Consider the following 17,841-nt stretch of genomic DNA (forward strand, 5'->3'; position numbering starts at 1 on the left):
GCCCGGAAACGGTCATTTACTGGGGAGGGCAGAGGGAGGCGGGGTTGGGGGGGAAGCAGAGCCGCGCGCATTGACCTATGACGTCATCGGGACGTTAGCTAGCGTAACATCACCTGGACGTAGCCCCATTTCCCTTCCCGGACAGGTCCTCTGGTACTCCCGGACCGTCTGAATCAAGCCTCTCATTGGTTACTCGTTCCATCAATCTGTTTCATTCTTACAGTCTTCCGCCCCGCCTTCGAGAGCCCACCTCTGATAGGCTGATGCAGCCGTCACTTCAGAAAGGTCCGCATTCCTTCCGCCTTTCTCCAGGAGACCGAAGGCGAGGAGGGTGGATCCCAGGAGGCGCCCACCCTTGAGGCTCTGCTTCTGCCTGTGATTGGCTGCCCTGGGTGCCGGTCGCTACGCCACCCACCTCTGATTGGTCATCCAGCCGCCGCTCTCCGCGGCGCCGGCTCCGCCCCCGTCGGGTGTTTGTGGTGGGGCTGCGGAGTCGCCGATCCCGCCGGAAGCGCCAGGACAATGGGGACCAGGGACGACGAGTACGACTATCTATTCAAAGGTGCGGTCTGTGGGACAGAGACGGGCGAGCGCACGGCGACAAGGCGGCGGGCAGGCGGGTTGAGGCTGCGCTCCAGGCCGCTAGGCCCAGGCCGGAGTCCGGGACTTGGGGCCCAGCGGGTTAGGCAGCGGGGAAGGCCGGGGCAGTTTGGGCTCGGTCAGCTTTGGGCTGGAGTGCGCGGCCGTGCGGAGCGGGCGTCCCAGAGAGGCCTGGGGGCCCTGGATGCGCCGAGGCGGGGCCGGGGCCCGGAGGGGGTGGGGCCCCAAGCGGTGGGAGAGGCCGTTAGGGGCGGGGCCTCCGGGGGCGGGGCCTCCCCAGCATTTGGCGGGCCGGCTGGGTGGAAAGCTCCATTCGTGGTGGGGGCGGGGCCATCAGAGGCGGGGCTAGGGCGTAGTGGGCGTGTCCAAGAAATGGGCTGGCTCTGGGCAGGTGGGGGTGATTCTCTCACGGAGTGGGAGGAGCCGGTCCTGATTGGCGGCGTCATGTCTGGGGGCGGTGCCTGGGAAGGGAGAGGACGCGAGGGGATGAGGCGTGTGGTGGGGGGACCCTGGATTTGGGACCCTGGATTGGGGTGCTGACCCAGAATTGCGTGGAAGGGGCGCCTGGCGGGGGGACTGTGTGTGCTGGACCCAGGCTTGGTGGTTAACAGTAACCACCAGTTATTATCTTTGAACTCTTAGAACTCTTAATAGAACCACCAAAGTACCTGCCCTTCTCTAAGCACTTCACGAATTCATTGCAATGCTCACCCCAACCCTGTGAGGTCGTCGATAGTATCCAGCCTCTCTCTGTGGACCTGGAAACTGAGACCCAGAGAGACAGGGCACATTTGAAAAGTGTTGGAGCGGGATTTGAACCCAGGTCAGCTCTGGGCTTTACCACCTCAGGAGTATATGTGGGACTAAGCCTGTTAGACCACCTCCCCCAACACATGGGCACCGATGGGCTGGCCTTCGGCCAGCCTGCTAGAGGATCGTCCCTGCCCAAGGGACAGAGGGTTCTAGGAGCCAGAAGTGCGGCCGTGGCAGGTCAGACAGCCACTGCCGGCCTAGCTCCCTCGCCCTGCCGCTCAAGCTGGGGAGACTCCCTCCACATCGCTGGGGGTGTGGACTGACCTAAGTCACTGGCTTTAGGGGTGCCTGGCTGGCTCAGTCTAGCATGCAACGCTTGATCTGTGGGTTGTAAGTTCGAGCCCCACTTTGGGTGTAGAGATTACTTAAAAACAAAATCTTAAAAAAAAAGAAAAAAGAGTCACTGGCTTCACAGTGCCTTCTGTGCCAACCTGGGCTTTGGCCAGGCCCGGGGCCGTCTGTTTTGAGCTCCCTGGCTGACAATGGTGGCCCTTGATAGCTAACCCCGGGCCCGCATGAAGCACCTTTGTCCTGCTGCCTGCCGTGTGAGGGTCTGCCTCCCACACCAGCGGTTGACATCGTCCCCTCGTTGGGGAAGCCTGGCTATCTCTGGGAGTGCGGTCCGTGTCCGTCACTGACCGTTGTGTCTGTGTTATCATCCCACACATGGGGGCCGGAAGCCTGGGGACCTTGGGGATGTGGAGAGCGGGGTGGAGCACTCCCTACCTGGGATATCCATGTGGTGAAAGGCTTCTGGGCTGGGGGAGTGCCCACACAGAGGCCCAGAGTTGTCACGTGGCACCGTGGGCCCCGGGGAGCTGTGTGCAGGCTCATAAGTCACTGGCAGGTGAAGCCGTGTGGTCAGCAGGTATCAGGCCAAGGTCCTGGTGCCGACTTGCCCTGGGGTCTCACGTTAGAGGCAGGGGAAGCTCTTCTGTCAGTCCCCCAAAGGGACTGGCCACCGGTGGACGGGACTCCATCCTGCTGTGGCTGGGGCCCTGAGGCCTCTGCTCCCCAGGTCCTGGTTGCAGGGCAGGGGGTCTTAACCCCAGTCGTCAACCTCCAAGCTTCTGGGGCCATTGCCCACTTGTTATTTTCAGCCGCTTGCTGTTATAAATAACCCAGCTCGAGTGTTTGCACTAGTCATCTTTTGCCCTTTGGGTTATTTCCTTGAAGTATGTTCCCAGAAGTCCAGTTACTGGGTCAGGGGCAATGGAGCGACTGTGTGCTTCCCGGGACTCATCTCCAGAGTCCTCTTCCTGGAAGCCCAGATCTGGCTTCGGCGGCAACTGGCACAGGGCAGGGGTATGGGTGGGGGCTGCCTGCCCCGCTGCCCTCCCCCCTCAGCCTACTTTTCTGAGTCATTCAGGGTTAGGAGTAAAAGTTGAACCCACAAGGTCAGTATTTCCCAAACCGCGGGCATCCGAGACCTCACATTCACACGTGTGTCTTGTTGGAGGTCTCCCTATTATCTCTGCATATTTCTCTTGAAATCCACTCCGTTTTTCACTCCAACGGGAGAAGGAAACTGTGTGGGTCTGGCACATACTCCTTACCTCGAGGCTCCCCAGCCCCATCACCTAGTCCGAGGGGCCCTTCAGGAGGGGAGGGGCAGTGATCGTCATGCCCCCAACCCTGTGCTCAGCCTCCCCCAGGCTTTAGTCACCTTCTGGCCCCTCCCTTGGCACGGAGGCGCCACACTTCTCACTTGGGACGCTGACTGCCCCCTGCTTAGCCCTCCCGCCACCGCCTTGGTTGGTTTGGCCGCCACATCACACGGTGGCTCCCCTGACCTCCCAAGACCAAGGCCAGCAGATCCCCCTGGGTGTTTTCCCCACATGCTGTTTATTTTCTTCACTGCGCTTTCCCCCTTCCCCCAGGAGTAAGGTTGTTTATTTGTACCTAATTATAGATCCTTGTGTTCAGCCTGCTAACATTTTATCCTGACAGCTATGGGCCATTTTCCCAACCTGCAGATCAGCCCCTGGGGGCTGCCCTGATCTCTCTTGGCTTGGACCAGGCTGCGGGATCCACAGTGGGAGCAGCTATGTCCCCAAGGGCCACCAAGGACTTCCTGGAGCCCCCCAGCCACTCACCTGGCCTCTGAGGATGTGGGTTGAAGTGGGAAGCTGCTGTGGTAGCCCAGGACCTTGTTCCCTGGGCTTTGTCCACCCCTGTGCCATCCATGAGTCCTTTTGGGAAAGGGGGTGAGGAGAGAGTAGCAGCCAGCGCCCAGGGAACAGGCCAGCCCCATGCTCGCCCTCCTCTGCTGAGTGCTCCTGAGGTAGCCTCCTTGCTCTCCAGCCTGGGCAGGGCCCCCACCAGACCCCCCGGTAAGGACCCGAGCATGCCATCTTCCCCCATTGGCCCATGGTGGCCTTGTCTGTGCCCTGGCTTTGGGCCCCGATCTGTCCTCCGCTCTGATTCCCCGGGATATAACTGTGGCAGGATTGCCCTCAAGTGCCAGTCTCTGGGGCCTGGGATGGTCAGGGCTGGCTTCCTGGGGTGGGGGGGAAGCAGGGGCCTGCTCTGCCTGGAGTAGGGGAGCCAGCACCCCCCCCCAAACGGCCACAGTCTACCTGAGTGTCAGCGTGCGGGCCCCAGGGGTGCCACACTGTCATGAGGCAGGTCGGAGGACCCAGGGCTTCAAGAGGTGCCAGCTCTTTGTTTTTGCCAACTGGGCTTGCCTGCGGGCCGTTTCCCAGCCAGTGATGCCACCGACTTCTGTGGAAATTCTAGGGGCTGTGTCCTCAAGGGCCCTTTATTTCCCCAAGACAACAGATCACTTGTGCCTTGGACAATGCTGTTCTCATTCCTAGCCCTCACATGGGGCCAGCCTGGCCACTGCCCCACTGGCCACCTCCCTGCATCAGGCACCATGGGCCAGGGGCGGGCCGGCAGTTCATCTGTGCAGTGGCTGGGGGCTCTCATCTTGCTCTGGCCTCCGCTTTCTCACTGGGTGACCCTGGGCCAGGAACTTGGTCACTCCGGGCCGAGTGGCCCCCAGCTGCACAAGGGGAAGGATAATACAAACATTTGCTCCTGGGATGGCCCTGAGAACGCAATCACAAAGCCTTCAGGGCTGGGCCTGGCCCGAGGTGCTGAGGAGATTGTTGGCTAGGCCAGGGCAGAGTTGAGGGGGCCAAGGCTGGCAAGGGAGGGAGGGGATGGGGGTGGCCATACAGGGCAGAGCCCAGAAGGGACCCTCCTGCTCATTTCCTGTTCCATTCCCGAGGGCATACGCATTGTGAGCCAGCCTCTCCAGCCTTGGCCAGGTCCCAGTGGCCACGTGGGAAGGAGGTGAGGGGTTGGGGGTGTGGGTGGTGGGCTCCACAGCGTGGGTGAGAGCCACAGGCCCTTGTCCATCTCCACCTCTTCCACCTTCTCCGAGGTCGGCTCGCAGTCTTCCGTTGGGCACCTACATTGTCAAGAGAACACCTGCCTTGTTATCCCAGGTCATGGAGGCCAGGTCACATGGTGGTTTGAGGGGAGAGGAGAGGCCTGACTTGAGGGGTTTTGAAGGATGAGCAGGAGTTTACCCACTACTCCGAGGGTCAGGATGCCCCAGATGGTGGGAGAGGAGGAGGCTGGACCCAGATCCCTGAGCTTAGCTCTGGATGCAGGAGACGTGGGTTCAGATCCTGACAAACCACTTTCCAGCCAGGTGGCCCTGGGCAAGTCACTGTCTGGTGAGCAGGGTTGGGAGGTAGGAGCAGGCCTGCAAACAGGCATGCGCTCACAGTGCCTTGGGCTCGGCATTCTCCTGCTTCCTCTTGTAAAGGTTACATGAGACTTGTGTGAGGTGGTGCACATCGAGGGCTTTCTTAGGACAGACTCATTAAACATTCTTCTTGTTCTTAGTCTTCTGGGGGCTGCCTTACCTGCCCTTTCCTCTTCTGTGGCCTGAGGATGGTAACCTGGGTGGGGGGAGCTGTGGAGGAAAGGCAGGCGGGGAGGGGAGTGGGCTTTTAAGAGGATGGCAGCGAGGGCCTGCCTCCTCGATCGAGTGGCATCTGAGGGACCACACCGAGGAGGGGAGGGCAGACGGCAGGCAGGTACCCGGGCAAGAATGTCCAGGCAAAGTGCAGCGTGGCCCTGTCTAGCTTCGAGTTCCAGTGAGGAGGCCCCTGTGGCTGGAGCAGAGTGGGCGAGGGGGAGAGAGGGAGGGCAGGGAGGGCATGGGGCAGGTGGTGCAAGGCTCTGTGGGCCGCTGGGAGGGTTTGGACTTTTACCTCTGGGAGGTGGGAGCCCTGGAGGGCTGTGGGCAGAGCGGCGGTGGGAGCCACTCAGGTGCTCACGGGCGCCCTCTGGTGGCCTCCAGGAGAACAGCCTGGTGGTTGGCTACGAGAGTAACCACAAGGACCCCAGGAGAGGTGCCGGCGGTATGGCCCCAGGTGGGGCAGTGAAGGTGGTCAGAAGCCGTGGGAACTTGGCCATGCACATATACAACTTTCCATCGAGGAAAAACTTAACTGGGGCTCTGGGTGACCAAACCTACAGCCCCCGTGGCTTTCCACTGGACAGACCCACCCTTGGGTGCCAGAGCCCAAGGTCCACACGTGGGGGTCCATGTGGTTTCTGCCTGGGGTGTCTGGTCAGACAGCCGTGTGTTGTTTCTTCTCCGCCGCACATATTCCCACGCGTACACGGGCAGCTCACACACTGTGCAGACACAGACGTGAGACTCCAGTGTGCGCTGGGTCTAAGGACAGCATCTTGGGCTCACACTCTTCCCGGACCAGCTCACGTGGCCCTACCACAGAGCCTGGGGCACCTTGGCCCCTAGAGGCAGTGCTTCTCTGGCTGGGGCAGAGGGATGCAGGGAGAGACTGGAGGGGCCTGCCCTGCCCTGCTCAGGAGGACTCTGTGCTCTGGATGTCTCTGCAGGAAGGGCTGACTCTGGGGGCGTCGGGGTGGCAGGCTCTGTGCCTTTGCAGATGCATCTAGAGGGCACATTCCTGTTCCGCATGAGCCAGCTCTGACGATGCCGGGGCTGAATGTGGGTTTGCTTGCGGCAACCCTCCATGAGGAAGCAGCGGGTGGGCGTGGGGGGGAGGCTTCTCATTTCCTGTGACTTAGAGCTCCAGAGACAGACCCTTGTAGGTAAGAACCTAGCAATAACTGTTCCCTGCCTGCCTTAGCATGCTAGATGCTACTGGAGTTCTGATCCTGCCTTTTCTCCTCGAGTCCCCCTTCTGCAGAAAAGGCAGCCCAGAGAGGTTAAATGACTCGCCCAAGGTGGCCCAGCCCTGAAGCCTTCTTGGCCTCTGGGCTGCAGGGGAGGTTCAGGGGTTGATAGATCCCCACTCTGCCTGCCCGCCGGGATGTCTGGGTGCGTACATCGGCACTGGGGCAGCCCTGCTCTGAAGGACCAGAGACAGCGGGGTGTTGCACTGTCCACAGCGGCTGTGTTTCCGGAAGCCCTGAGCCTGTGCTTGCTTCTGCACCAGCAGATGTGGAGCCTCGGGCTCCAGGACAGCCCCGCTGCTCTGATGTTGGCTTTCAAGTTTGTGCAGCACCCAGGGTGCCGCTGGTGGTCCTGCAGGTGGGCATGGGTGCTGTATGGGCCTTGGCTTGGGGAGGCCGGCCTGCCGAGTCTCACCTGTCTCCCTCCTGCCCCCAAAGTGGTGCTCATTGGGGACTCGGGCGTGGGGAAGAGCAACCTGCTATCACGCTTCACCCGCAACGAGTTCAACCTGGAGAGCAAGAGCACCATCGGCGTGGAGTTTGCCACCCGCAGCATCCAGGTGGACGGCAAGACCATCAAGGCGCAGATCTGGGACACTGCCGGCCAGGAGCGCTACCGTGCCATCACCTCCGCGTGAGTGACGGGGCCAGGGCGATGCAGGAAGCCATGCATGTGGGGCCGCTGGGCCCAGAAGGGTGGGCAGGAGGTGGGCAGGCTCGGTGGGCAGCAGCTCCTCGGCCCAGGATGGAGGGACAGGACCTCCAGGAGCTATGGGACCGTTGGGAAGACCAGTGCCCAGTCCTGGCCATGCTGTGACCCTAGGGTAGACATGTCCTACGGTTCCTCTGAGCCCTGGAGTCCCTGTCCCTTAAGGCACTGTGGTTTCACCGACGCTGGCTGCACCGTGAGGGTTGTTACCCTGGACTGGGCCCCTCTGCCCGCTCCCCAGCCCTGCCTGCTCGCCTGCCCTGCCTGTCTTCCCTCAGCTTCCCTCTGCGCTTCAGCTCAGACCCTGTCCCACCCTCGCCCTGTCCTCCCACATAGGCCTGGCATCCCTTGCCTCCCTGTGGGCCCCCGCTACCAGGACCCACTGGGGCTGCCTCTCCCTAGACCCTCCCAGCATCCCGCCACTTCCAGTCAGTCACTTGTGCCCTCGGGACTCCCTCCACTGAGGCCTGGTCACCTTCTCGTGTCCCTAATCCCTCGGGGTGGATGGGTGTCTGTCAGTCGCCTTGGTGGTCAGACTGGCCAAGCCATGGTGGGCATCAGGGCTTTTGCCCAGCAGCGGCCCTTTCCTTCTTCCCTTTTGTGACTGACCCCGTGAGGGTCTGCTGACCCCAGGTCCCAAGCTCCTTGCTCTGGCCCCGTAGTCCTGAGCTGAACCCGGGGAGCAGAGCCAGAACTTGGGGACACACACCCCACCCTCGAGGCCGCAGTGGCCACCCCTCGGGCAGGCTCTGTGCCCCCTGCACCGTGTGTGGGGGCCGAGGAGCTGCTGCCCACCGAGCCTGGGAGGCCCCTGTGGGTAGCTCACGCGCTGCGCCCATAGGTACTACCGCGGCGCCGTGGGCGCGCTGCTCGTGTATGACATCGCCAAGCACCTGACCTACGAGAACGTGGAGCGCTGGCTGAAGGAGCTGCGGGACCACGCCGACAGCAACATCGTCATCATGCTGGTGGGCAACAAGAGTGACCTGCGCCACCTGCGGGCCGTGCCCACTGACGAGGCTCGTGCCTTTGCAGGTGAGTTGTGCCGGGCCGGAGCAGGTGTGGCTGGGGGGGGGGTGGGGCGTGTGGGTGTCACACGGGGCTGCCTGCCCGGGCCTCCCCCGGGGGCCACATTCCTGAAAGTGGGACTGTGACTGAGGCATCGGAGAACCATCTGGAAGGCAGGCCCCTGCCAGCTTCCCCTTCCTGAGGTGTGGGCATTTCAGTCCTGTCTCTTTGGCTCCCACCATTCATTTCTTGGCCAGGCAAGCGGGCAAGGAAGCAGGGTCCCTGGGAGGATGCAGGGTAGCCCTCCCCCCCACCCCCACTGCTCACCTGGGCGATACTCTTTTTGTTCCAGAGAAGAACAACTTGTCTTTCATTGAGACCTCAGCCTTGGATTCCACCAACGTCGAGGAAGCTTTCAAGAACATCCTCACAGGTGGTCACTGGGCCTGGCTGGGGCCATGGTAACCCCAACATGCCCACTGTGGGTGGGCCTGGGAAGGGCACCAGCCACCCCGGTTGCCTGCTCCAGAACACAGTCCCTGAAGCTTTATTCTTGAAACCCGAAAGCCGGTCTGGACATGAGGACAGACATGGCGTGCTTCCTGGGATCAGGCCGGATCCTGAGGACATAGAGACCCCCTCTGCCGTGGCCCCACCCGAGAACAGCCAGCTGGGTCAGCCGCGGGGCCACAGGGCCCCTGGGCTCCTGGGCGTTTATTCTGAGGAGGAGGGGCCTCTGATCTTACAGGAGAAGAGGCGGGGCTGGGGGGGGTAGCTCTGTGACCAGACACGGGTCCCGCCCTCGCTGAACACCCAGCCAGCACTTGGTGACCGGGTGGGAGCCTCCAGGAGCCCAGCCCCTGCTGTCATTCCCCCCGACATGATGGGGGGGACACACGGGGCACAGAGGGGGGCCTTTGAGAGGGGTCTTGGGCTCAGAGGACACTGAGGTCCAGATGGGTCACCCCACATTCCCCCACCTGCAGAGATCTACCGCATCGTGTCACAGAAGCAGATCGCAGACCGCGCAGCCCACGATGAGTCCCCCGGCAACAACGTGGTGGACATCAGCGTGCCGCCCACCACCGACGGACAGAAACCCAACAAGCTGCAGTGCTGCCAGAACCTGTGAGCGCCCTGCGCCCCGCCCGCGCGCGCGTGCGCGTGCGCGTCCTCGGCCTCCGCCCGCCCCGCCCCGCACCGCGCTGCGCTCCCCTGCCCCGCCCTCTCCGCCCCTCCCATCGAGCTCCGCATGGCTGGCTGCGGCCCCGGAAGAACAGGAGTCGTCGAGTGGCAACTGCTGTCCCCGCTCGAGGAAAGCCAGACGCCCGGGTCGCCGCGCCTGCTCTTGGGTCCCAGTGTGCATCTCGGCGGGCCAGGGAGGGTGGCAGGCTGCACGGGGCCGGCCGGAGGCGAGGAGGAGGGGCGCGCCCAGCGGGCTTCTCCAGTTTTCCACGGCAGACTCCAGGGAGCGACGGCCTCCCTCCCTCTGTGGCCAGTTGGCCCCACTGACCCCCCTCCCCCCAGGCCCCACCCAGAACCCCCTTCCGAGCTGCTGCTCGAAGAGCAAGGCGCCTGGGGGCCGGGGCAGGCGGACACTCTGGGCTCCCGGCCCCCTTGCCCCCCCACGCACAGCCGGCACCGCACACGCCTTCGACCTCTCCCGTGCGTGCGCGACCAGCTCCTGCCTGTAGATTTGTGCTGGGAGAAGACCCCGATCCCCTGTCACCCTCCTTTTGCACGCAGCGCGCTCTCCAGCCCCTTCCTGGGCCCCTCTCTGTCTTGTCTCCCGTCTGGTCAGGAACCTGTTTGCAAGTGAAGCAATATCTCCGTGTTTTGTATATACAACCGCTCTTGTAGCCTTTGGTTTTTTTGTTATTGTAGAGAAACACAGATTCTTTATACACTTTGTAAGATTGACGCCAAACCCCAGCTCTCGACCTCTTATTCTCCCTGTGGCCCCCGCACTGTTGCCCCGATGCCTCATTTCTTCCGCCCGTTACTAAAATGTATAATCCGACTTCCTGTACAGAAACCTGCCGCTGCGCCTTTGTCTTCATTCTCTCCGCCAGGCGGCCACGGCTGGGCCAGGGCTGGGCCAGGGCTTCGCGAGGCACACGTCCCGCTGCGGGCTGCGTCGGCCCGGCTCAGCCCCGCAGGGAGCTAGAGGAGCAGGGCCAAGCGCCACCCGGGACAGTGCGGAGGCCCACGAGCTGACCACGGGGGCCTTGGCCTGCGGGGGAGGGGTGGGTGCCCTCTCCAAGCTGCCCCTGTGGCTGGGGGATGTACTCAACTTCTTCTCGGCCGGGGAGCTGAGGGTGCCTCCTAGCAGGGGCTGACCTGTGCCCGCTGCTCCCCATTCCCAGCCCTGGGGTTGGACTGTCCTCGCTTCCGTCTGCTGCCCACGGCCTCCGCCTCCCCTGGGGTCTCGTCAAGGACACCCAAGAGGGACTCGACCAGGGGATGTTGGTGATACGGGCGCCACCCCAGCTCTCCCCATCCCAGGCTGCCCTTTAAGGAGGGCCCAGTGGGAGGACGCTGGTGCCAGAGGGGAGGCAGGCGGCCTGGAGTTCCTCTGCCTCTCCCCAGGATCCAGCTTCTCCCCTGGCCTGAGGGCCATTTGCCACTATGGTGGAAGTGTTGCTATCCCCCTCGCCTCCCACCCCCATCCCTGCCCTGACCATGTGACCCAGTAACTCCTCTCTCACCTGAGTGCCTGCAGCTGTTCTAGAAGCTCTACCCTCTGGCTGAAGCCACTTATGCCCTTGACCCCTTGAAGAGCCACCAGAGACGGGGGTCTGCTTCTCCCAATGCCAGGCTTTGGCCGCTCTGCCTGGAGAGCTGGGCAAACCCAGGCAGTCTTTCCAGAAGGGCCCTGAGCCACAGGGGGCTGTTCCCATAGGGGAGTTGGAGTGAGGCAGGGTGTGTGCTCCAGGCCAGGGGGCGTCCTGAGCCAAGGCCAGCAACAGGACAGCGGCAGATCTGGTGGGGCCACAAACACTCCAGGGACCATTCACTCAGACCCTGGGGGTGCCGAATCTGGATTTGGGCAAGGTGGGTGTGGGGAGGACAGAGGGTGGGCAGAGGCTTCAGGCAGGCTGGGTGAAGTAATGAGGCACCCTGGAAGGTTTCAGGTAGTCCAAAGATCAGATCTTTCCTGAGCCTCCATGGACTGGCCGGGCCCGAGGCACATACCAGGGAACGAGACTGAGATGACATTGTCCCCTTGGGGGTTCCAGTCCAGCGATGCTGTTTCAGTTACTCTGATTTCAGTGATGTAGTAAGCCCAGCATGTACACTCGGTGCCAGGCACTGTTCTTAAGTCTTTTTTTTTTTTTTAATGGTGATAAAATACACAACATTAAATTGGCCATCTTGACCACTTTTCCGTGTACAGCTCAGTGGCATTAAGTATATTCAGTGTTGAGCAACCATGCCCACCGTCCGTCTCCAGAACTCTTCATCTTGCAAAACTGAGACTCTGTCCCCGTGAAGCACCATCTCCCCACCCCCTGCCCCATCCCAGGCTCCCACCATCTACTTCCTGTCTGTGAATTTGACTCCTCTAGGGACCTATAAGTGGAATCCTACAGTATTTGTTCTTTTGTGACTGGCTTATTTCACTTAGTATAATGTCTTCAAGGTTCATCCACGTTGTAGCAGGTGTTAGAAGTTCCTTTTTAATAAAAGGCTGAATGATCGTCCATTGTATGGATAGTCCACTTCTTGTTTATCCATTCATCCATCGATGGATATTTGGGTCGCTTCCACTTGCTGGCCATTGTGGATCATGCTGCTGTGAACATGGGTGTGCAGATAGAGGTGCTCGGGTCCCTGCTTTCAGTTCTTCTGGGTAGATAGCCAGAGATGGAATCGCTGGGTTCTAGGGTGACTCTCTGTTTAATTTTTCCACAAACTGTGTTAACCTAAATAAATTATGTCATTTAAAAGTGGAGAGAGGGGCGCCTGGGTGGCTCAGTTGGTTAAGCGTCTGCCTTCGGCTCAGGTCATGATCTCAGGGTCCCAAGTTGGGCTCCCTACTCAGCGAGGAGTCTGCTTCTCTCTCTCCCACTGCTCCTCCCCCTGCCACTTGTGTTCTCTCTCTCTCTCTCAAATAAATAAAATCTTTTTTTTTAAAGATTTCATTTATTTATTTATTTTTAAGATTTTATTTATTTATTTGACAGAGAGACAGCGAGAGAGGGAACACAAGCAGGGGGAGTGGGAGAGGGAGAGGCAGGCTTCCCGCCGAGCAGGGAGCCCGATGCGGGGCTCGATCCCAGGACCCTAGGATCATGACCTGAGCCGAAGGCAGCCTCCTAACGACTGAGCCACCCAGGCGCCCCTCAAATAAATAAAATATTTAAAAAATAAATAAAAGTGGAGGGGCGCCTGGGTGGCTCAGTCGTTAAGCGTCTGCCTTCGGCTCGGGTCATGATCCCAGGGTCCTGGGATCGAGCCCCGCATCGGGCTCCCTGCTCCGCGGGAAGCCTGCTTCTCCCTCTCCCACTCCCCCTACTTGTGCTCCCTCTCTCGCTGTGTCTCTCTCTGTCAAATAAATAAATAAAATCTTTAAAAAAAAAAAAAAAAGTGGAGAGAATAGTCTAACTCCCATAAGCCCACTACCCAACTTCAACCAATCTGGTTTCACCCCATTCTCTTCTTGTGTGCAAATCCTGGACATATTCCCCCTCTAAATATTTCTCTTTTTTTTTAAGATTTTATTTATTGATTTGACAGAGCACAAGCGGGGAGGGGGGGAGTGGCAGGCAGAGGGAGAGGGAGAAGCAGGCTCCCCGCTGAGCAAGGAGCCTGATGTGGGGCTTGATCCCAGGACCCCGGGATCATGACCTGAGGCAAAGGCAGACACTTAACCGACTGAGCCACCCAGGCACTCTCTTTTTTTAAGGAGATTTTTTAAAAGATTTTATTTATTTGAGAGAGAGAGAGAACAAGCAGGGGGAGGGGCAAAGGGAGAGGGAGAAGCAGGCTCCCAGCTGAGCAGGGAGCCCCACACAGGGCTGGATCCTAGGACCCTAGGATCATGACCTGAGCCAAAGGCAGACGCCCAACTGACTGAGCCACCCAGGTACCCCATTCATTTAAAAATGTACATCCAGTGGTTTTAGTACATGCACAAGGTTGTGCAAACACCACACTGTAATTCAGAATTTTTTTTCATCACTCCAAAAAGAAACCTCATATCCATTAAGCAGTTCCTCCCCATTTCCCCTTCTCCAGTCCCTGGCAACCACCAATCTGCTTTTTGTCTCTTTGGACCATGGTGTTATTTCCCATGTGCCTTTGTCCCCTGCATTTCCTGTAAATGAATAGTTAGATCTAGAGATTGATCAGATTTAGGGCTGAGTGCTCCGTAGGTGGTGTGTGCACACACCAGGAGACAAATGATGTCAGCGTGTCTCTTATTTGTGATGTTTGCAGCTGCTGCAAAGCATCACCTAGATTCACAGTCCATTAGGGGTTATGAAATTCAAAATCTAGCCTTCTGCATTTATTTCTGGAATACATCCATAAAGAGAAGTTTCCCTTCATTTAATGTGGTTACCCTGAGGTACAGATTGTAAAGGTCAGCATAAATACTTAATTCTTTCTTGTCAATTTCCGAATTTCATAATTTTCAAGATTTTGAGTTGGTTCCCGAGAAGCCTTCAAAAGTGACTGATTATTTTTTTAGTAAAATGCATGGATTCAGCTCCTTTGTTGGGGCCAAGCTTTCAACCAGTGTGCCCAATGGGAGTGGAATTGGTTAGGAGGTTTTTATCTGGGACTGAGTTTTGACTAGTGTATCTAGGAGTTAGGTTTCACATGGGGTGGGGGGAGTGGAAAAACGAGTAAATGCATTTGGGAATCCGGGAGTCAGGGAAGGAAGTTAGAAATATGAAGTGTCTGGGATAAACTTTGGTGTTGGTTTAGAATTAGGGGTATTGGTGTGCACTCATGGTTTTAAAGACGGATGGATGATGGATGGATGGACAGATAGATGATAGCTAGATAAATGTCTATATATAGGTACATACATACATATGTATTAGAATGAGAAAAGTAAGAATTGATAACATGATAGCTGTGAGCACACCTAGCACCCAGATCTTGGTTTTTAAATATCGTTCCCCATTAAAACCAGGGCTCCTTAGAGAAATGGTTGCTTCCACAACTGAGGCAGGTAAAAATACAAGAAAAAGCCACCTTGGAACATTTTGTTGAGCCAGTATAAAAGGAAAAAAATCATCTTTTGACAACCATTATCTGATTAAAAAAAAAAAAAAAAGACAGCCATGGCTAACACCTCCACGCCACTCCCTTCTTCCTGACTTGATTGAGGATGTGATGCCCGGAATCATAGCAGCCATCTCACTACCATGAGGAAAAGGCCAAGAGACTCTGAGGGTCATCATTTGACAAAGCCAATGCCAGCAGCCGTCCTCCTCCAGAATTCTTGTAAGTAAAAATAAAACCCTCTTTGCCAAAGTAATCACAACAACAACAAAATTAAAACAAAACATTGATTCAGTCAAGTGTCATCAATGGTTAATAAACCTAGTGGGTGAAGGTTTGTTGAGGAACCCGATATTTAATTTCAAAGTATTTTCCCATAAAGCACTATTGACAAGTACAACATACTATCTCAGGGTGGAGACCTGGCAGACACCATTTTATTTTATTTTTTATTTTTAAAGATTTTATTTATTTGTCAGAGAGAGAGAGCATGTGAGCACAAGCAGGGGGAACGGCAGGCAGAGAGAAGCAGGCTCCTTGCTGAGCAAGAAGCCTGATGCAGGATTCGATCCCAGGGTCTTGGGATCGTGACCTGAGCCGAAGGCAGACACTTAACCGACTGAGCCACCCAGGCATCCTGGCAAACACCATTTTAACCAGGCTAGCATACTCAGCAATGGAAGAAATCAACATTCTATTCTTCCTTGCATATGCACTGAGAACTCGTTATCACTTCTGCAGTTCCTGTTCCAAATGCACAAATCCTGACAAAACATTAGACAAACACAAATTGAGGAACTTTCTACAAAATAACTAGCTCATACTCTTCAAAAGTATCAAGGTCATGAAAGACAAGTAAAGATTGACGAACTATTGCAGCATGAATGACACTGGGAGTAGAAAAATACAAAGTGTGATTGGGAATGAATGCTGGAGCTTTAAAGGACTTTATTGGAAACTTTGAATGGGATTTGGGAACTACGTGGTAATATTGGATCAATAATAATTTCCTGATTTTGAAGGTGGTACTGTGGTTATGTGGAAGAGTGTGCTTATACTTGAGAAATATGCACTGAAAAACAAAGAAAAATATACAGTGAAGGGGTGCCTGCCTGGCTCACTTGGCAGAGTATGCAACTCTTGATCTTGAAGTCCTGAGTTCAAGCCCCACATTGGGGGTAGAGATTACTTAAAAATAAACAAACAAACAAACAAATAAACTTAAGAAAAAAGAAAATATTTAAAAAAATAAAGGGGGACGCCTGGGTGCCTCAGTCAGTTAAATGTCTGCCTTCGGCTCAGGTCATGATCCCAGGGTCCTGGGATGGAGTCCTGCATCCGGCTCCTTGTTCGGCAGGGAGCCTGCTTCTCCCTCGCCTGCCGCTCCCACTGCTTGTGCTCTCTCTCTCTCTCTCCGACAAATAAATAAAATCTTTAAAATAAATAAATAAATAAATAAATAAATAAATAAATAAATAAATAAAGGATTCGGGGTTCCTGGCTGGCTCAGTCCACAGAGCTTGTGACTCTTGGTCTTAGGGTTGTGAATTCGAGCCCTACATTAGTGTGGAGCCTACTTAAAGATTAAAAAAAATTTTTTTAATAAAAATAAAAATAAAGGATTCAGAAATACTAACAATTGGGGCATCTGGGCAAAGGGTCTATGGGAGCTCTGCGTATTACTTCTGCAACTTTTATGATGTAAATTTGACATTTTTTATTTTTTATTTATTTTATTTATTTATTTTTTATTTTATTTATTTATTTATTTTTAAAGATTTTATTTATTTATTTGAGAGAGAGAGAATGAGAGACAGAGAGCATGAGAGGGAGGAGGGTCAGAGGGAGAAGCAGACTCCCTGCTGAGCAGGGAGCCCGATGCGGGACTCGATTCCAGGACTCCAGGATCATGACCTGAGCCGAAGGCAGTCGCTTAACCAACTGAGCCACCCAGGCGCCCTTATTTATTTATTTTTTAAAGATTTTATTTATTTGAGAGAGAGAGAATGAGAGAGAGCATGAGAGGGGAGAGGGTCAGAGGGAGAAGCAGACTCCCCACTGAGCGGGGAGCCCGATGTGGGACTCGATCCTGGGACTCCAGGATCATGACCTGAGCTGAAGGCAGTCGCTTAACCAACTGAGCCACCCAGGCGCCCTTGACATTTTTTAAAAAACTAAACTCTATGCCCAATGTGGGACTTGAACTCACGACCCCAAGATCAAGAGTGACATGCTCTACCAACTGAGTCAGCCAGGCGCCCCGACATTATTTAAAGAATTTTTAAAAACCCCGGTAAATGGATTTTTTTTAAGGTTTTATTTTATTTTTTTAAGGAATCTCTATACCCAACGTGGGTCTTGAACTTGTAACCCTGAGATCAAGATTCGCATGCTCTACCAGCTGAGCCAGCCAGGCTCCCCCCAGTAAATGGATTTAAACATTTGATGGGTTTATTTATTTATGTATTTATTTCTTTATTAAGATTTTATTTACTTATTTGACAGAGAGGGACACAGCGAAAGAGAGAACACAAGCAGGGGGAGTGGGAGAGGGAGAAGCAGGCTTCCCGCAGAGCAGGGAGCCCGATGTGGGGCTTGATCCCAGGACCCTGAGATCATGACCTGAGCCGAAGGCAGACGCTTAACGACTGAGCCACTCAGGCTCCCCTTAACATTTGATGTGTTTAGATCTACTGCACCCATTACCCTTACTGAAGGGCAAATTATCCCACTTGTGGCCAGTGAGAGCTTTTTCTAGTTGACTCCCACTGACACTACCTTACTAGGTAATGTCTTTGAGAACGCCTGCGCTTTCTGGTATATCAGATTGTGTCAGGTTCATCTTGTACATTTCCTGCCCCAGACCCAGAATCAGGTATTTCCCCAGCGTTCCCTGGTTCGTTCAATTGGAAGTAGCGATATTTAGAGACTATGATCTGGGTTTAAGGAGTGCTGATGGCAACAAAGTCAGTCTTTGTTTCAGACCTTTTCAGTGGACAGAGCTAGGAAATGTTTGCTTTTTTGCAAAGATAAAATATATTGTGACGCTCCCAATTCAAGTTCAAGACTATAAGGTTTTTTTTTTTTTTTTTAATTTTATTTATTTATTTGAGACAGAGAGAATGAGAGAGAGAGAGCACATGAGAGGGGTGAGGGTGATAGGGAGAAGCAGGCTCCCTGCCGAGCAGGGAGCCCGATGCGGGACTCGATCCAGGGACTCCAGGATCATGACCTGAGCCGAAGGCAGTCGCTTAACCAACTGAGCCACCCAGGCGCCCAAGACTATA

The 17,841-nt window shown here is 55.9% G+C and overlaps 1 protein-coding gene and 1 long non-coding RNA gene across 3 annotated transcripts; one reads left to right on the top strand and one right to left on the bottom strand.

Moving 5' to 3' along the window:
• On the bottom strand, nt 1-4,007 carry LOC118518957 (uncharacterized). Of its 2 annotated transcripts, XR_004908933.2 has the most exons (4): nt 3,993-4,007; nt 3,510-3,605; nt 2,140-2,520; nt 1-1,061 (listed from the first exon to the last, which is right to left on the bottom strand). It is a non-coding gene; the product is annotated as an uncharacterized LOC118518957 (long non-coding RNA). The 2 variants fall into 2 exon arrangements; XR_004908932.2 differs by lacking the exons at nt 3,510-3,605; nt 3,993-4,007 and having other exon boundaries at nt 2,140-2,903.
• RAB11B (RAB11B, member RAS oncogene family) lies at nt 363-12,021 on the top strand. The gene is made up of 5 exons (XM_036066093.2): nt 363-562; nt 7,039-7,234; nt 8,151-8,344; nt 8,670-8,750; nt 9,304-12,021. Exons 1-5 carry the CDS (start codon nt 523-525, stop codon nt 9,447-9,449), a joined length of 657 nt encoding a protein of 218 aa, XP_035921986.1. The 5' UTR covers nt 363-522; the 3' UTR covers nt 9,450-12,021.
• Nucleotides 12,022-17,841: the final 5,820 nt, after the last annotated feature.

This window comes from Halichoerus grypus, chromosome 1, assembly GCF_964656455.1.
Source record: "Halichoerus grypus chromosome 1, mHalGry1.hap1.1, whole genome shotgun sequence".
Classification (NCBI taxonomy): domain Eukaryota; kingdom Metazoa; phylum Chordata; class Mammalia; order Carnivora; family Phocidae; genus Halichoerus; species Halichoerus grypus.

Coding starts and splice junctions, on each gene's coding strand:
- RAB11B (XM_036066093.2), top strand. CDS start 523: ATGGGGACCAGGGACGACGAGTACGACTATCTATTCAAAG. Junction 7,235..8,150: donor TACCGTGCCATCACCTCCGC/GTGAGTGACGGG, acceptor CTGCGCCCATAG/GTACTACCGCGGCGCCGTGG. Junction 8,345..8,669: donor CGAGGCTCGTGCCTTTGCAG/GTGAGTTGTGCC, acceptor TTTTTGTTCCAG/AGAAGAACAACTTGTCTTTC.